We start from the raw sequence: 13,205 nt of genomic DNA, 5'->3' as shown, positions 1-13,205 counted from the left end.
TGAGCAGGTGTATGTGGTGTGGGGGTTACGGGCAAGTGAGGTGTATTCTAAGGCTTCCGAGGAGGAGAGGAGGGGTGTACAGGCCCCTGTTAGGCTTGGGAGTGAGGGGCACCAGTGGGGAGCAGGGAGCTGTGGGTTAGGAGTGAGCAGCATCAGCCAGCTGGGCTGGGGGGTGGGAAAGTGGCTCTGGGCCGGAAGTGAAGCCAGGGGAGCAGGCAGCATATCACTGCCCTGCCCCCATCATGTACCTCTTCCCCTCCCCCTCCCCCCCACATGTGTCCTCTCTTTTGAAATTGGAAATATGGTAACCCTGGATTTTTTTTAAGTTCTCAGTGTTGGCCCAGCTTATCTTCCACTGCAATCAATGCTTTCCTTTCAATGGGATCTGAGTTAGGACAGTTCTGCCTACTTCAAAATCTTACCCTTTAAGGCTTACTTGTTTGCTACTAAATGAGTCAGCATGGGAAGCAGTAATGAATTACTATACTGTATTAGTACAGTAAAAATGAATGTCCTAATCATACAGGAGTGGTATATTACCATTATGAAAATATTTTTTTTTTTACTGGACAACTTCAGGCTTTCTAAATTTGGTTCAGTTGGTGGTCCCATTCCAGTGCATAGCAGATGTCCACATCACAAAACCATTACTAGGGTGGTAATTACTGACCTCCTTGTTGGCAGTTTCAGCAGAGGCTAACGATTGAATGGGCATGAAAACTCAGTAGCCCGTTTAGTATAAATCAGAGCCAAACCAAAACACTCCAACTGGATGATGTATGGGAAGTTTGCATGGCTCTAGTCTGTTCATCAGCTAAATAGATGACAGGATGTCAGACTTCCCTTAGTCTTAATTTGAATCTTTACCAGCACTAAGTATAAAATGAAAAAAGCAGGCTGGCTTAATTTCCTTTTCTTCTTAGGTTGAACTCTTCTTAATTTTGGTCTTTACCCCCACTCTACTTTTTTTCTCACTTCCAGGTATGTAAAGACCTACTTGCTTCCTGACAAAACTCCTCGGAGCAAAAGGAAGACCATTGTCAGAAAGGGCACAGTGGATCCAGCATTCCACGAAATTTTAAAGGTGTGACTTGTCAACATTTGTGGGCTGGGAGCTCTCCTTTTCTTAGCAAAGTCTCCATTTCCAGTGCCCAATCCTGCAAGTTGCCTGGGGTCAGAACTCCCATTCAGATTGCAAGAGTTGTGAAGAGGCTTTCAGGATTAGGTCACAGCCTATTTAAGAGATCAGAGTGAAAATCACCATCAGCAAATATGATGGTAACCCTGAGAACAAAGGAAGGAGAGTGTATATTTCTGGACAGTTTTATTAGTAAGTTGTAATATTGTAGAAATATCACCCTGTGTCCATGGAAAACACTGCTGATTGAATTCTGATGTAGTTTCTAGCTAATGCTATCTGAAAAATGGTGAAAGGAAGTGGTCTTATCTATTTATCAATATAAACCTAATTTACGTATATTGCAGAGGACAATTAGTACTTTGTACTTTATCCATATGATCTAATATCTCTCTTTTCTGAATGTCAGTGGGAGTGCCTCTGGCCATTTGCTGAGTGAATCATTACTTTTGCATTCAATACCTATTGAGCTTGAAGAAATAATACATTATAGATGTCACTTTTCATTTTTCTCTTCCTCTGTGACAGTTAATGCCTCATACATCAGTGTTTGGACTTGTTCATTTAGGCTAAGCACAAGCATTCAAAAAGCCCGAGCCTGAATTGATTCAACCTTTATAGGTTAGTCTAACCTGCATAGATTGAACTGATTTGCAGGTGAATAGACATTCACTTTTGATTCCGGAAATGCAGCCACATGCCTTCAGTGGCTCAGGCTAGAAACTGGGGGACACTAAAGTGAACCTTCCCTTTGTTTCCACAGCGGCTGCAAGGCTGAAGGGAAGCTGACCCAGGGTAAAGTGGGGGCATGGGTAGGTACTGGCAGGCTGCTGAGTATGATTGAGGACGGGTTTAAACCCGCACCCTGGCTGGCAGGGACCCCAGCCGGGGTGTTCCTGGAGGGGGAAGGGGGAAGCAGCCCTTGCCAGATTTGTCCCCAGGGAGGTTGGGGGGAGGGGAGGGACATGGCCAGACACTGGCCAGGGCAGTGCCTCAGGTGAAGTGCGGGGGAATTAAACTCCCCTGTCTCTCCTCTCCTGGCTTTCTGCCCTGCTGGCTGCTCACAGGTGGGGGGCATGGCCAGAGCTGGCCACCATGGCACCGCCATCTGCCCACCTCACTTGGGAATGAGGTTGGGGCTGGGGCTGTGAGGCTGAGCTGGGTTAGCCCATGGGTGCTGCTGATGGCGGGCGTGGAGGGGCAGCCTGGACTGGCCTGCGGGGGCAGGGCCCTTCCCGGTTGGCTGTGGCTTGGGCTGGGGCCACAGGAGCTTTGCACCCGGATTGCTCCTGGCTCCCTGCTCCCAGGCTGGGCTGGGCTGTCATGGAGTTGCAGCCATCTAGGAAGGGCCCTGCCCCTGCAGCCTGGCTCAGTCTGGGCTGGATCCTCTGTACCTGCTCTCAGCAGCACTCGCAGCTGGCCTGGCTCAACCCTGGGTGAGGCGGGTGGATAGTGGGCCCTTCCCAGCTGGCTGCAGCTCCATGACAGCCCAGGCTGGTGCTCATGGGTAGTGGCTGACGCAGAGGTGTGACACTGGTGCAGCTGCAGCTGCAGGCGTGTGCCTTGGCAGCTGGCCTGGCTGCATGGGATGAGTTTTTTATGCCCACGGCTGCCCGGGCCAGCTTGGAGGTGCTGGCGGGCCCAGAGCGCAGCAGCCGCCCACTGCGGGGGCTTGTGTGCTTGCAACTGTCGCTGCTGTGCCACCTGCACCATGCTTGCTTGTCCATCTGTAGCTTCCCCATGAGACAGACGAGCAAGCACCATGCAGAGAGCACGGTGGCTGCTGCTGTGGGCACATGAGCCACCGTAGTGGGGGGCTGGTGGGCTCTGGGCTCGCCAGCATCTCCTAGCTGCAGGCATGAAGGACTCATCCCATGTGGGTGGCCAGTCTGGCTGCCAAGGTGCCCGTTTCCAGGTGTAGTGGTGTTGCCTCCATGTTACTGCTTAGCCAGTCGCCACTCATGCACACTGGGCCGGGCTGTCATGGAGCCACAGCCAGCAGGGAAGGGCTCTGCCCCCGCGGCCCGGGCTTGACTGGCCCCACTATCTGCCCATCTTGCCTGGGGCTGAGCTGGGCTGGCTGTGGGTGCTGCTGAGTGTGGGCACAGAGGGGCTGGCTTGGGTTGTGGGGGTAGAGCCCCTCTCGTCACCTAGCTGGCTTCAGCTCCATGACAGACCAGTCCAACCTGAGTGTGGGGAGCACTGAGCAGTTGGGGTGCCCAGCTCCTGCAGCCCTAGCCCGAGCTGCAGCTGGCTGGGAAGGGCTCTGACCTCAGCAGTGCTTGCGGGCTGGCCTGTCTCAACCCCACAGCCCCGGTCCCAACCCTAGCATCAGCCCTGGGCAAGGTGGATAGATGACGGTGCCATGGTGGACAGCTCTGGTCACATTGCTGCCACTGCTGCTTGAGTGGTGAGGGGAAGGACACTGACAGGGGCTGCTTCACCCCAGCCACACAGACCCCAGCTGCAGTCCCCCAGAAGGAGAGGGCAGGGAGGGAGAATAAACCCCCTCCCTGCCCCTTTGCCTCAGGGGGCCATGCCGGCTGGTGTCTGGCCATGCCTCCGCCCTGGCCTAGAGCGCAGAGGGGCAGGGCCAGCCCTGCTCTCTGGAGCAGACAGCCCAGCCCGGGGCTGAAAAGCATGCGGGGGGACTCTGATTTAACTTAAACCAGGAAGGGGTCTGGGACAGAAGTTCATCCAGAGCAATGCAAAAGAGTGTAGGGGAAAAGAGAATCCACTCAATATGACTAGAGCTATTGTTTATGTTGTACGAATAATTCACTTAAACGTTAATTTTCTACAAGGAAAACAGGAGGACACAGGCAAGTTATATGATGACCTTGGCCTATCTAATATTACTGTCCCACCCGAAGAAGGTGTAAAAACATAGCAAAAGGATGAAAAGCTATTTAAACTTTAAAAAATGTAGGATTTGCGATTGTAGGTGTTCCCCAGGCAGTTTTTCAAGTATTGTCCTTGTCGTTCATTTATTTATTTATTAATAATAAATGTGAGTGAATGCAGTTTTCTGCAAATATGGAGCCATTACAGAGGTGAGTGGATTAAGGGAGGCAATAGGCAAGCTGCTGAAACACATCTTGGATGACACAGCTGAGTTTGCCTGTTAGCAGCTCCAGGGCTAAAGCTGGATATTGTCCTGACTTGGGTGGGAGGATGGTGCTGGGGTTGGATTGTGTTTGTGAAGGTCTGCCTCTGTTGATCCTGCATGTTGCCTATTAAATGCTGTTGATCTTTCTAGTATACGATTGACTACTCCCAGTTGGAAACTCGACAGCTTCAGATATCTGTCTGGCATGCAGGTGTGTTCAAGAATCGGGTGTTTCTTGGAGAGGTGCTTATCCCACTGTCGTCTTGGAATTTTGAAGACAATTCAATGCAGTCATACAACTGGTACCAGCTCAAAGCTAAGGTGATTCTTGGGCCTTAGGTTAAAATCATTATTTTTAATTTTCCAAAAGATTAAAAAAAAAAAGCGGTATATAGTGAAAGCTGTAGGAGAGACCACCCTGTGTACATCATGGAGAGGGAAAAATGAAACTGATGTAGCAGGACAGTCTTGTCACACCAGCATGTGAGTGGGTGCAGTGCAGTGACAGGCAGACAGTGATGAATAGAGAGGGGAGGCTGTGTAGTATTTTTGTAGTAATACAGGCCTTTGTGTGTTCCTTTTCATCCTGAAAAGCCTGAAGACAATCAAGTTCAGTACAGTGGAGAACTTCTTGTGCGTGCAAAAATGTGCTTACCATCCCCGCCTGAAAAATTCCGGTATGAAGAGCACATGATGGAAGGTACATAGTATTTCAGCAGTACGTGAAATTCCCTGCCGATGGAAACAGACACACAGGGAAGTGTTTGTGTTTGGTTCTGTCTGCTTGATGCAGTAGATACTGCAAACTGTGGATTGTGTTGTATTTATTTTACAAATAAAACAAGCATTTGGTAAAAGTATTTGAAATCCAGACTTGTGTCAATCTCCCTTCCTTCCCTCTTTTAAAGAAAAGCTGATACAAGAGTAGCCTCATTACAATGCCTGTAGCCTGGTGCGCTGAGATGGTGCAGTTTTGTATCTGCACAGTTCTCTGCCAATGCACCTCTGTCCTTGTCTGGGGAGATCCAGTTATTCCTCTCTGTAGTTAGATGATCAGTAATGACAAACTGGGAGGTACGGAAATGTCTTCTAGGTACAGGCCTGAGTTTTTGGCTTCTTCCTTCAGACGTTTCCCTTGAAGGTCTTTATGTTTGTTTAAATTTTAACTTCGACTGGGATTCAGTTTTTGGAAGTGGAGTGGTCAGTGATGGAGCAAGGAAAATCTGCTGAGGTAGGTGGCTGGGGAAACTTCCCTTTCCAGCTTGCTGGATAATGGCAGGTACTGCAGGGTAGGATTCTTAAGGAAGTTACACACATTTGGTATTGCTAAACACCTACAGGAAACCTAGGCGCAGCCACCCATAGAAGCAGGAAGAACTAGAGGAAGGATCAAACCCAGTTGTAAGTTTTATTTCTTTCTCCAGACTGTTCTCTTGATCCCCATCTTCCCTCTCTATATTCTAACCCAGGGGCAGGCAATTATTTTGGGCGGAGGGCTGCTTACTGAGTTTTGGCAAGCTATTGAGGGCTGCATGACAGGCAGCCCAAGGTAGAGTAATACTAATTTTCTAAATTTTTTAGAGGCCCCACAGGCCAGATAGAATGGTTTGGCGGGCCGCATCCGGCCTGTGGGCCACATTTTGCCCACCCGTTAACCCCACTCTTTCTCCTGATTCAGAGCTCCTTCTCCTTCCTCTTTCTCTAATTTCTGCTTTCCTTTATGCTATTTGCTTTATAAATGCACTTCTAAGAGAGGAGAGTGATAGGAAAGACTGGGAATGAACCATCTGATGCTGCTGCTTCAGAATGCGTGTATTGTGGATGAATTGGCTGTATCTGGTCTTAGCAATTGCAGCTTGTGGGCTCTGGGGTTTTTTTTTGGACCAGCTTGGCAGTTACATTTCCTTGTCATTATGCCAACGGCAACTGTAGAAGTGACTTCAGAGCTTCAGATTTTTCATACGAAATTACATCTGCAGTTTACAGAAGCATAAAAGATATTGTGCTCCCTCACCTCAGAACCAGTGTTCAGTATCTTTCCTTTCCTTCTTTAGTACTGTGTTAACTAGTCAACCTTTTGTTCCTACTGGTCACTAATGGGACGCAATGGTTGTGTTTTAGGGACAGAAGACCGAGCAGCTCATGGTGGCCAGCTTCACCTCGTAGTACTTGAGGCCAAGAACTTGCCCGAGTTAAGATCTGTTGGCAGCCTGAATGCATTTGTAAAAGGGTATGTCAGAGATTTAACACTTCAGATTCTGAATTTTTGAAAATATTATGTACTGAGCTGAGTGTTAGCAGGGACTGGACCGTCAGCTGAAGGTTCTTTATGGATATGCTCTGGGCTAGATTGTTTCTCACAATGGTGAGCACTTATCCAGGTTGTTAGCTTGACTTCTGTGCCTGCCAGCGTAAGTAAAGGTTCTATAGTCTGGCCCTCAGCCTTTCTGAACGGGGCCGTGGAATTTGAAGAGACTCTGACAGTTATTGAAATGTATTGAACCTGTTTTGAATATTGAGGTTTCACAGGTAGGAAATATGATTCTAAATCAGAAGAGAGGACGCACACTCATGTCTTGCTTCATGAATTTTTTTGCATTGTTGCAGAATGAATTGCAGCTTTGGACCTGCTGTGAGAGAGAATGTAGTATCCGCCTTATTCTAGGCCTTTTAAGACTTGTTTGTTCATGACTGTTAAAGCGCTTGTAACTGATGTAGGTGACATTTACAGAAATGTCCCCATCCAGCCTTTGCCATAGTAAGTAGGAATGGTTGCGCTTGATGAAAGACATCACTACAGATGAAAGAGACAATCACTGTTATAGGCAGTCACTATATCACAAACACCTGTACATGGTCAATTTTCCCTTAGTTCTATATGACTTTCCTGATGGCACATTCCCACTGTTCAAACTAAGGGTATAAATAGTTGTTGCCAAATTAAGCGAGTCAGCTGAGCTGGGATGTGTCCCAGCTCAGCTGATCCACTTCATTGGGCAAAATGTGAGACAATAGGCAATGTTTCCCACTTTGAGAGACCCCTGGGCATCTCCAGGGCAAACCTCTGCAAGTGGGGAAAGCTGGGTGGGAGTTCTTGGGGTCTGAGCGGCCCACTTTTCCATGGGAATTTCTGAGGTGCACAGGACTGGGCCTCTCAAGCCTGCCTGGGGAGGTTGGAGAGTGTGGGGAGCTTCAGGCTGCCTGTACTCTCCTACCATAAAACAAATAAGCCTTCTGTCATGTAAAAGTGGCAAGAATTATTATTCCCTTTTATCATGGTCACAAAGGCATTTGTGGCATGACTATGATCATGGATTTATATTTGCTTTTGCTTTGTGCCACTGTAAACATTGTTATGGTGACACAAAGACAACATCTTGTTTCCAGCCTAGAATGGAAGCAGAGCATATGATATATACTCTTATCACTTCAGGGGCCAGGAGGGAGCTCTTTCTTCCAGGTACAGCCTACCATAGCTAGTACATAGGGTCATTTTTACATGCCTGCCATCAAGCATGGGATGCTGCTGGAAGCAAGATGCTGGACTGCAGAAATACATTGAGGGTTTGTACTATGCCATATAAGACTTTCTTATCAGATGTGGCTTAGAGCCACAGTGAAATGGTCTCAGTTTCTTCACCAAGAATAGCAGTTTTCACTGTTCTTATATAGATACTGCTGGATGGTTTAGTGGCTTCGGGGCCAAGGGTTTACTATAGTGGTCACTGACAAGTGGAATGATAAGGAGAGCTCAGTCTTATGCCTAGTGAAATCAATAAGAACATGGATTAATTGCAAGGGGGGGGAAATCTGTGGGACACCAAATAATCCTATTCAGCACTCTGGCGTGCTTAATATACAAGGCAGAACAGTGAGAGGGGCCTGAGGGGATTAGAGGAAATGCTTTGTTTTCTACCTCTGCAATATACCTGTCAGGGCAACAACCTCACTGAGCATCTATTTTTTTCATTCCTTTTTGGAAGTTGCCTGGTCCTCCCTGACCAACGTGAGTTAAAGCAGAAGTCTCCTGTCCTGAGGAAAGAAACCTGCCCTCACTGGAAGCACTTGTTTGTCTTTGATGGTGTTACCCCATCTCAGCTCCAGTGCGCTTACCTAGATCTGACCATCTGGAACCAAGCATCTTTTGGCTTAAGTGACCGATTTCTGGGGGGAGCCAGGCTTAGCACACGTAAGTCCTTTTATTATTTAAATGTGAAGCCAAATGGAAAAGCCCTAGTACTTAGTTTACATGATAAAATAGCATTCACGTTACCTGCTCAAAGCCTGAGGTAGTACATTTCTTAGCACTGCCCTTGAATGAGGCTTCCAGTTGCTACTACAAACACTCATGCATGTTCTTGTATGGGGCCTTGTTGAAGTCAGTGGATAGCCACACAAACACAGGGGCAGTCCCAGTTCCAGGGTCAGGATAGCTTATTGTCTCCACGTCTGTAAATACATTCCTGCATTAAGCTTGTGGACTCCTAGTTTGGCATGCCACACCTGCAGACCTGCTAGTTATCTAATCGCCCCTTTCAAGAACTGACCCATTAGGTCCTCCATTATTCCTGCTTTGGCTTCAGCTACAGGCTTTCATATAACAGCCGCTTCTTGGGTAAACAGAGTCCGAAGAATTTTTTGAAACATTAATTGGAGCTGCTCTGAGCCTGCTTTGTCTCCTGGCAGGATTTCCACAGCAACTACTACTGTACTTTTACAATGAAACACAAAGCCCTTTAATAATCAGTCCAACACTAATGTTCTATAGCTGGGGCATTCGTGGCCAAGAGCGCTCGGCTAACCATGTGCAGGGCTTCCCAATTCTGAACAGTTTGCTACTATGATTTTGGAGACGAGCAGAGATGTTCCACACTGACAAAGTAGTTGCAGCACATGTACAGCAGCTGTGTGTCATGAGCATTACTGGTAAGGCCCCACTGTTCTGCACAAGGACCATAGCTTCTCTTATTACCTTGGAAACGTTGTGGCAGCTTTTAAATTTAAAAAAATGGAGGGGTTTGCCATTTTATATATAAATGTGACTGCACTTCAGGCCAGGAGGCCACAGCTTATTTAGGATCCCTCTGTTTTGCAGTATGTTATTGAGGAGTTATGCTAGTGATGCCCAACCCATTTTCCCTGCAGGCTGGATGGGTAGTGCCAGCCTGGCCACAGGCCAGATCTGGTTAGTGGGATTAATTTAGTATGCAAGGTTGGCATGGCAGGGACCCAAGTCAGCTGCTGGGAGGGGGGGCAAGGGGATGGAGAACAGCCTGGGTCAGATCCACATGTGTGGGGGTACAAAGTCATATATTAGCTTGGCCCTGATTGGGACACAAGGTGGGGGTGGAGCATCTCAACCTTGATCCAGATGTGCAGGACAGGGGCAGGAATAGGGAGCAGCCTGGCTTGATCTGGATATGTTGGGGGTTGGGCCCAGCTGTGATCCTGCTGTGTAGCAATGGCCCAGGAAGGACTGGATTTGGCTTGTTAAGCTTCCATTGCTCCCCACCGCCAAATATTTGACTCATGGGGATTCCTGCAGGCCAGCTGACATGGCTCACAGGGCAGCAGCTGAGCACCCCTGAGTTAGTCAATAGATTTGGACGGGGATGATCCTGCTTCAGGCAGGGAGTTAGACTAGACACTGGAGGTCATTTCCACCTGTACTTTTTAGCACAACCCGCCTAGAAGCATAGAAGGCATTTGGGCAGACAAGGGAGGAGCTTTAGAGTCATAGTTGTAGTAGGCTAGGTGACTCCTGTGTAACTACCAGTGAAATAATAACTATTTTAAAATTCCCATCACTAGGTTTTAGAGGGACACCTATTAGGAAAGCAGGCCCAAGCCAACTCTATGTCTCTCAGGCTAGCAGTTGTCTTAACCACAAACTGCTCCTGAGAATCTGTTCCCATTTAGTTTTTCTATAATAAGCACAAGCTAGAAGGGGTGGAAAACAGAGACTGTATATTAATTGGGGCAAGCAAAGACCTAGAGCTGGGCTCAGAAATCCCAAGAAGTCACCCTGTTTATGCAACACAGCCTTACCCGTTTGCTTGGGCTTCCTTGCAGAAGAACCGATGAGCTCCACAGCCTCCAATCCCCAAGCAAAAGTTCTTTGGCAAAGAATACTCAGCAGACCAAATACCTGGATGGACATTACCCTGGCTCTGCAGTCAAATAAAGGGGTGTTTAAATTTTAATAGTACCTGGATGGCAAGAATATCTTCAGCCTGCTGCTGAGGCAAGTATGGCTGATGGGGTTGAACATGCAAGGCTATGCAGAACATGCTCCAGCCATGGGTAAACAATGAGGACTTTGCTTTCTGGGAAGAAACCTCTACCCTTTGAAAGGAGACTTGTAGAAGGAAGCAAGGAGTGGACAATCCTAAGTTGTACAACTTTCTTTGGGAATTTTGAGAAAACTGCTATTAGAAACTTCAGAAGCAAAAAACTGAACAGGGTTTTGTTTCATTTGAAGCTGTAAACAGCAGCCTGCATCTGTAAGCAAAACAGCAGTGTAACAAAAGACTGAGCAAGACTAATAGATTGTTGCTAGTCTCACACCCTAGGAGCACTACTTTGAAAAAGGCAGTAGGTGATTTAAGTATGACCACCACTGGGAAGATATTTGTCAGGGCTCAGATCAGACATACTCTAACTTGAGAAAGAGGGGATTGTAATGGGGTTAAATGGTGCAACTGTGTAAATCTCATTACCAAAAGGGAAGGTTTAACTTTGTAAGCTCTACTTTAGTATTGTTCCTCAAAACTGCTACTGTGGTTCAGAAGCTAAATTGCTTTGATAGGGGAAAGGCGGCCTTTCCCTGTAGTTGTAAGCATTTACAGAAGTCACAGCTGGCTTCCTTGTACAGAGGGAGGCTAAGGATGGAGGACATTAGGGCCATGTCCTAATATTCTTCATTAGACACCCTACTTTCCATCTCTCCCAGCATGCTGAAGCACTGCTGTATATTGCACAATGGGAAATTATTTAACATGAAAAAAGCTAGTGATAAGAGGAAATATTGGTCAGTTTAATACTGCAGAGTGGGTAAAGGAATGCCCCCCAACTCAAGTGAGTTCTACTGTAATGCACACTGGGAAAAAGTGAAGTGGTCCAACTCCAAATCAAATAGTGTAGCCCAGATTTTGGCCTTCCCCTCCCCCCCACCTTTTCTGTGGCTTATGTTTTATAAATATGATATCATAAGTACTTACCTGCCAGTTAGCGACCTGGAAAAATAGTTGTGGCAACTACTACATTAGCCAATATGGAGGACAGGCACATTTAATAGCTTTGGAGTATTTAAACATCACTCCAGCTGTAAGTCTCTGACCACAAGCCTGTAATTCAGCAGTAGAAATGTGGTAGCACAGGCTTCAGTACAAGCCCACCAGGGACCTTGGGTGCTTATTCAGCTAGATGAAGCCTGTGTCTTAATTACTATTGTTACTCTGCTATAGCTGGATTACAGCTAGCTCGCATGTGCCTCCCTGCTGCTGGCACACCTGCTGATTGCAATGGAGTAATGACCTCAACATGTAATCTACATGGTCTCTACTGTTACCGGCAAGCAGGCTGCATTGTCTGACTAACGAGAGTTGCTTGCTCCTTGTTCCATTCCAGCTCAGAAGCTGGGATGCGATGCTCTGCCAACCACCTGAAAACAATCACTTCCACCCTAGAGCCAGGCTCTGCACAGTGTTGAGAAATTGTTCAAGCAGTGGATAGAGGGAGGGAACTGTGTGTTCCCTCCATTCACAACTGCTGGGTTGTTGTGATGTAAGAATTCTTCTGCAGCCGCATTCCCTGCTATCACCCCCCTGGCTGGGTGGCAGCATTACATGATACAAGTCCATCAACTGCTTGACAAAGCCCTGGCTTATACCAACAATTCTGACCCATCAAGATGACCAAGCGTAAACACAGTTAGAAAGCCCTGTCTGATTAGAATTCCTATGGTTAAGTCTCAGCAGAAGCTGTATTAGAATTAGTGGTAACTTGGCGAGTGTGATGCTTCCTTACTGCAGACCCAGTGTCAGAATAAAGGGTAGCATTTTCCTGTTGAATGCTTTTTTTCTTGGTGCTCAAAGAGCTCTAAACCAATTTCCTTCTCAGTCCCTGTCCCTTCCCCATCGCCACTTTGCAAGCAGCATTTTCACTTTCTGTCCTTCCCAGTTAACAGAGTAAGCATAGCTGCAAGGAGACTTCACTGTAAAGCTGCAAGGCATCAACGTTTTTACTCGAACGCAAGAATGTGCAAGTGGGACTATGCTGCAGTCTTAGCACACATCAGGCTGGTGTGAAAACATCCCACACAACACAAATCACTTGACTTCTAATTCTTTGTCAGCTTGCAGATCTTTTATTTAGATAAGTGTCGGTCACCAAAAGGAAAAAAAGGGTCTACAACACTTTGATAAAGAGGGTTTAACTAAGACTATGAAGCAGCATTAAGGGTTGTAAATGGAAGAGGGGGAGAACTTATACCAGATTTCATTGGACTTTGACAGATTTTCAGAAGATTGGATGGGAGGGAGTGGGTTTGGAAAAAGTCCACAGGAATGCTCTCTGTAATAGAGAGAATACAAATGTGATATAAACAGTCCCTTCATGGCTGGAGTCTGAAACATTATTAAATCAAATATTTAAAAAAAAAAATAGAAAGCTTGTTAGAAAAAAATTGGTGCAGTAAAAGTGTATATACTGAATCACATGCATGTATCACAATTTTCACTGAAGTAAAAAAAGTCATCTTTACACATGCTCAATAGCAAGTAATCCATTTCATACACTGGCTGTAGCACATTAGATTAAGTATACTGTTTAAACTTTTTTTTTTTTTTTTTTTTAATAGATTTGGATATGTTAAATCTGAAAACAGTAACAAAATATACAGAGCAAACTTTATTTCCCTTTTAAACTAGTGTTACAATCCATATTATTACTTTATTT

General features: G+C 46.5%; 1 protein-coding gene across 3 annotated transcripts in view; it reads left to right on the top strand.

Moving 5' to 3' along the window:
- Positions 1-13,000, top strand: part of SYTL3 (synaptotagmin like 3) — a 65,295-nt gene extending 52,295 nt beyond the window's left edge. For 2 of the 3 annotated variants that reach the window (XM_019527167.1, XM_019527166.1), the window contains 6 exons: positions 982-1,084; positions 4,398-4,568; positions 4,842-4,947; positions 6,369-6,477; positions 8,231-8,436; positions 10,320-13,000. In XM_019527167.1, the coding sequence (XP_019382712.1) occupies positions 982-1,084; positions 4,398-4,568; positions 4,842-4,947; positions 6,369-6,477; positions 8,231-8,436; positions 10,320-10,450 (826 nt within the window). In that variant the 3' untranslated portion in view covers positions 10,451-13,000. Of the gene's footprint in view, positions 1-981; positions 1,085-4,397; positions 4,569-4,841; positions 5,119-6,368; positions 6,478-8,230; positions 8,437-10,319 lie in introns of those variants that run through there. The other variant, XM_019527168.1, reaches the window with a different exon arrangement.
- Positions 13,001-13,205: the final 205 nt, after the last annotated feature.

This window comes from Gavialis gangeticus, unplaced genomic scaffold (assembly GCF_001723915.1).
Source record: "Gavialis gangeticus isolate Ggan-Ray unplaced genomic scaffold, GavGan_comp1, whole genome shotgun sequence".
Classification (NCBI taxonomy): domain Eukaryota; kingdom Metazoa; phylum Chordata; order Crocodylia; family Gavialidae; genus Gavialis; species Gavialis gangeticus.
Note: the sequence above shows the minus strand (reverse complement) of the source record. Positions and strands in the feature narration are given on the sequence as shown.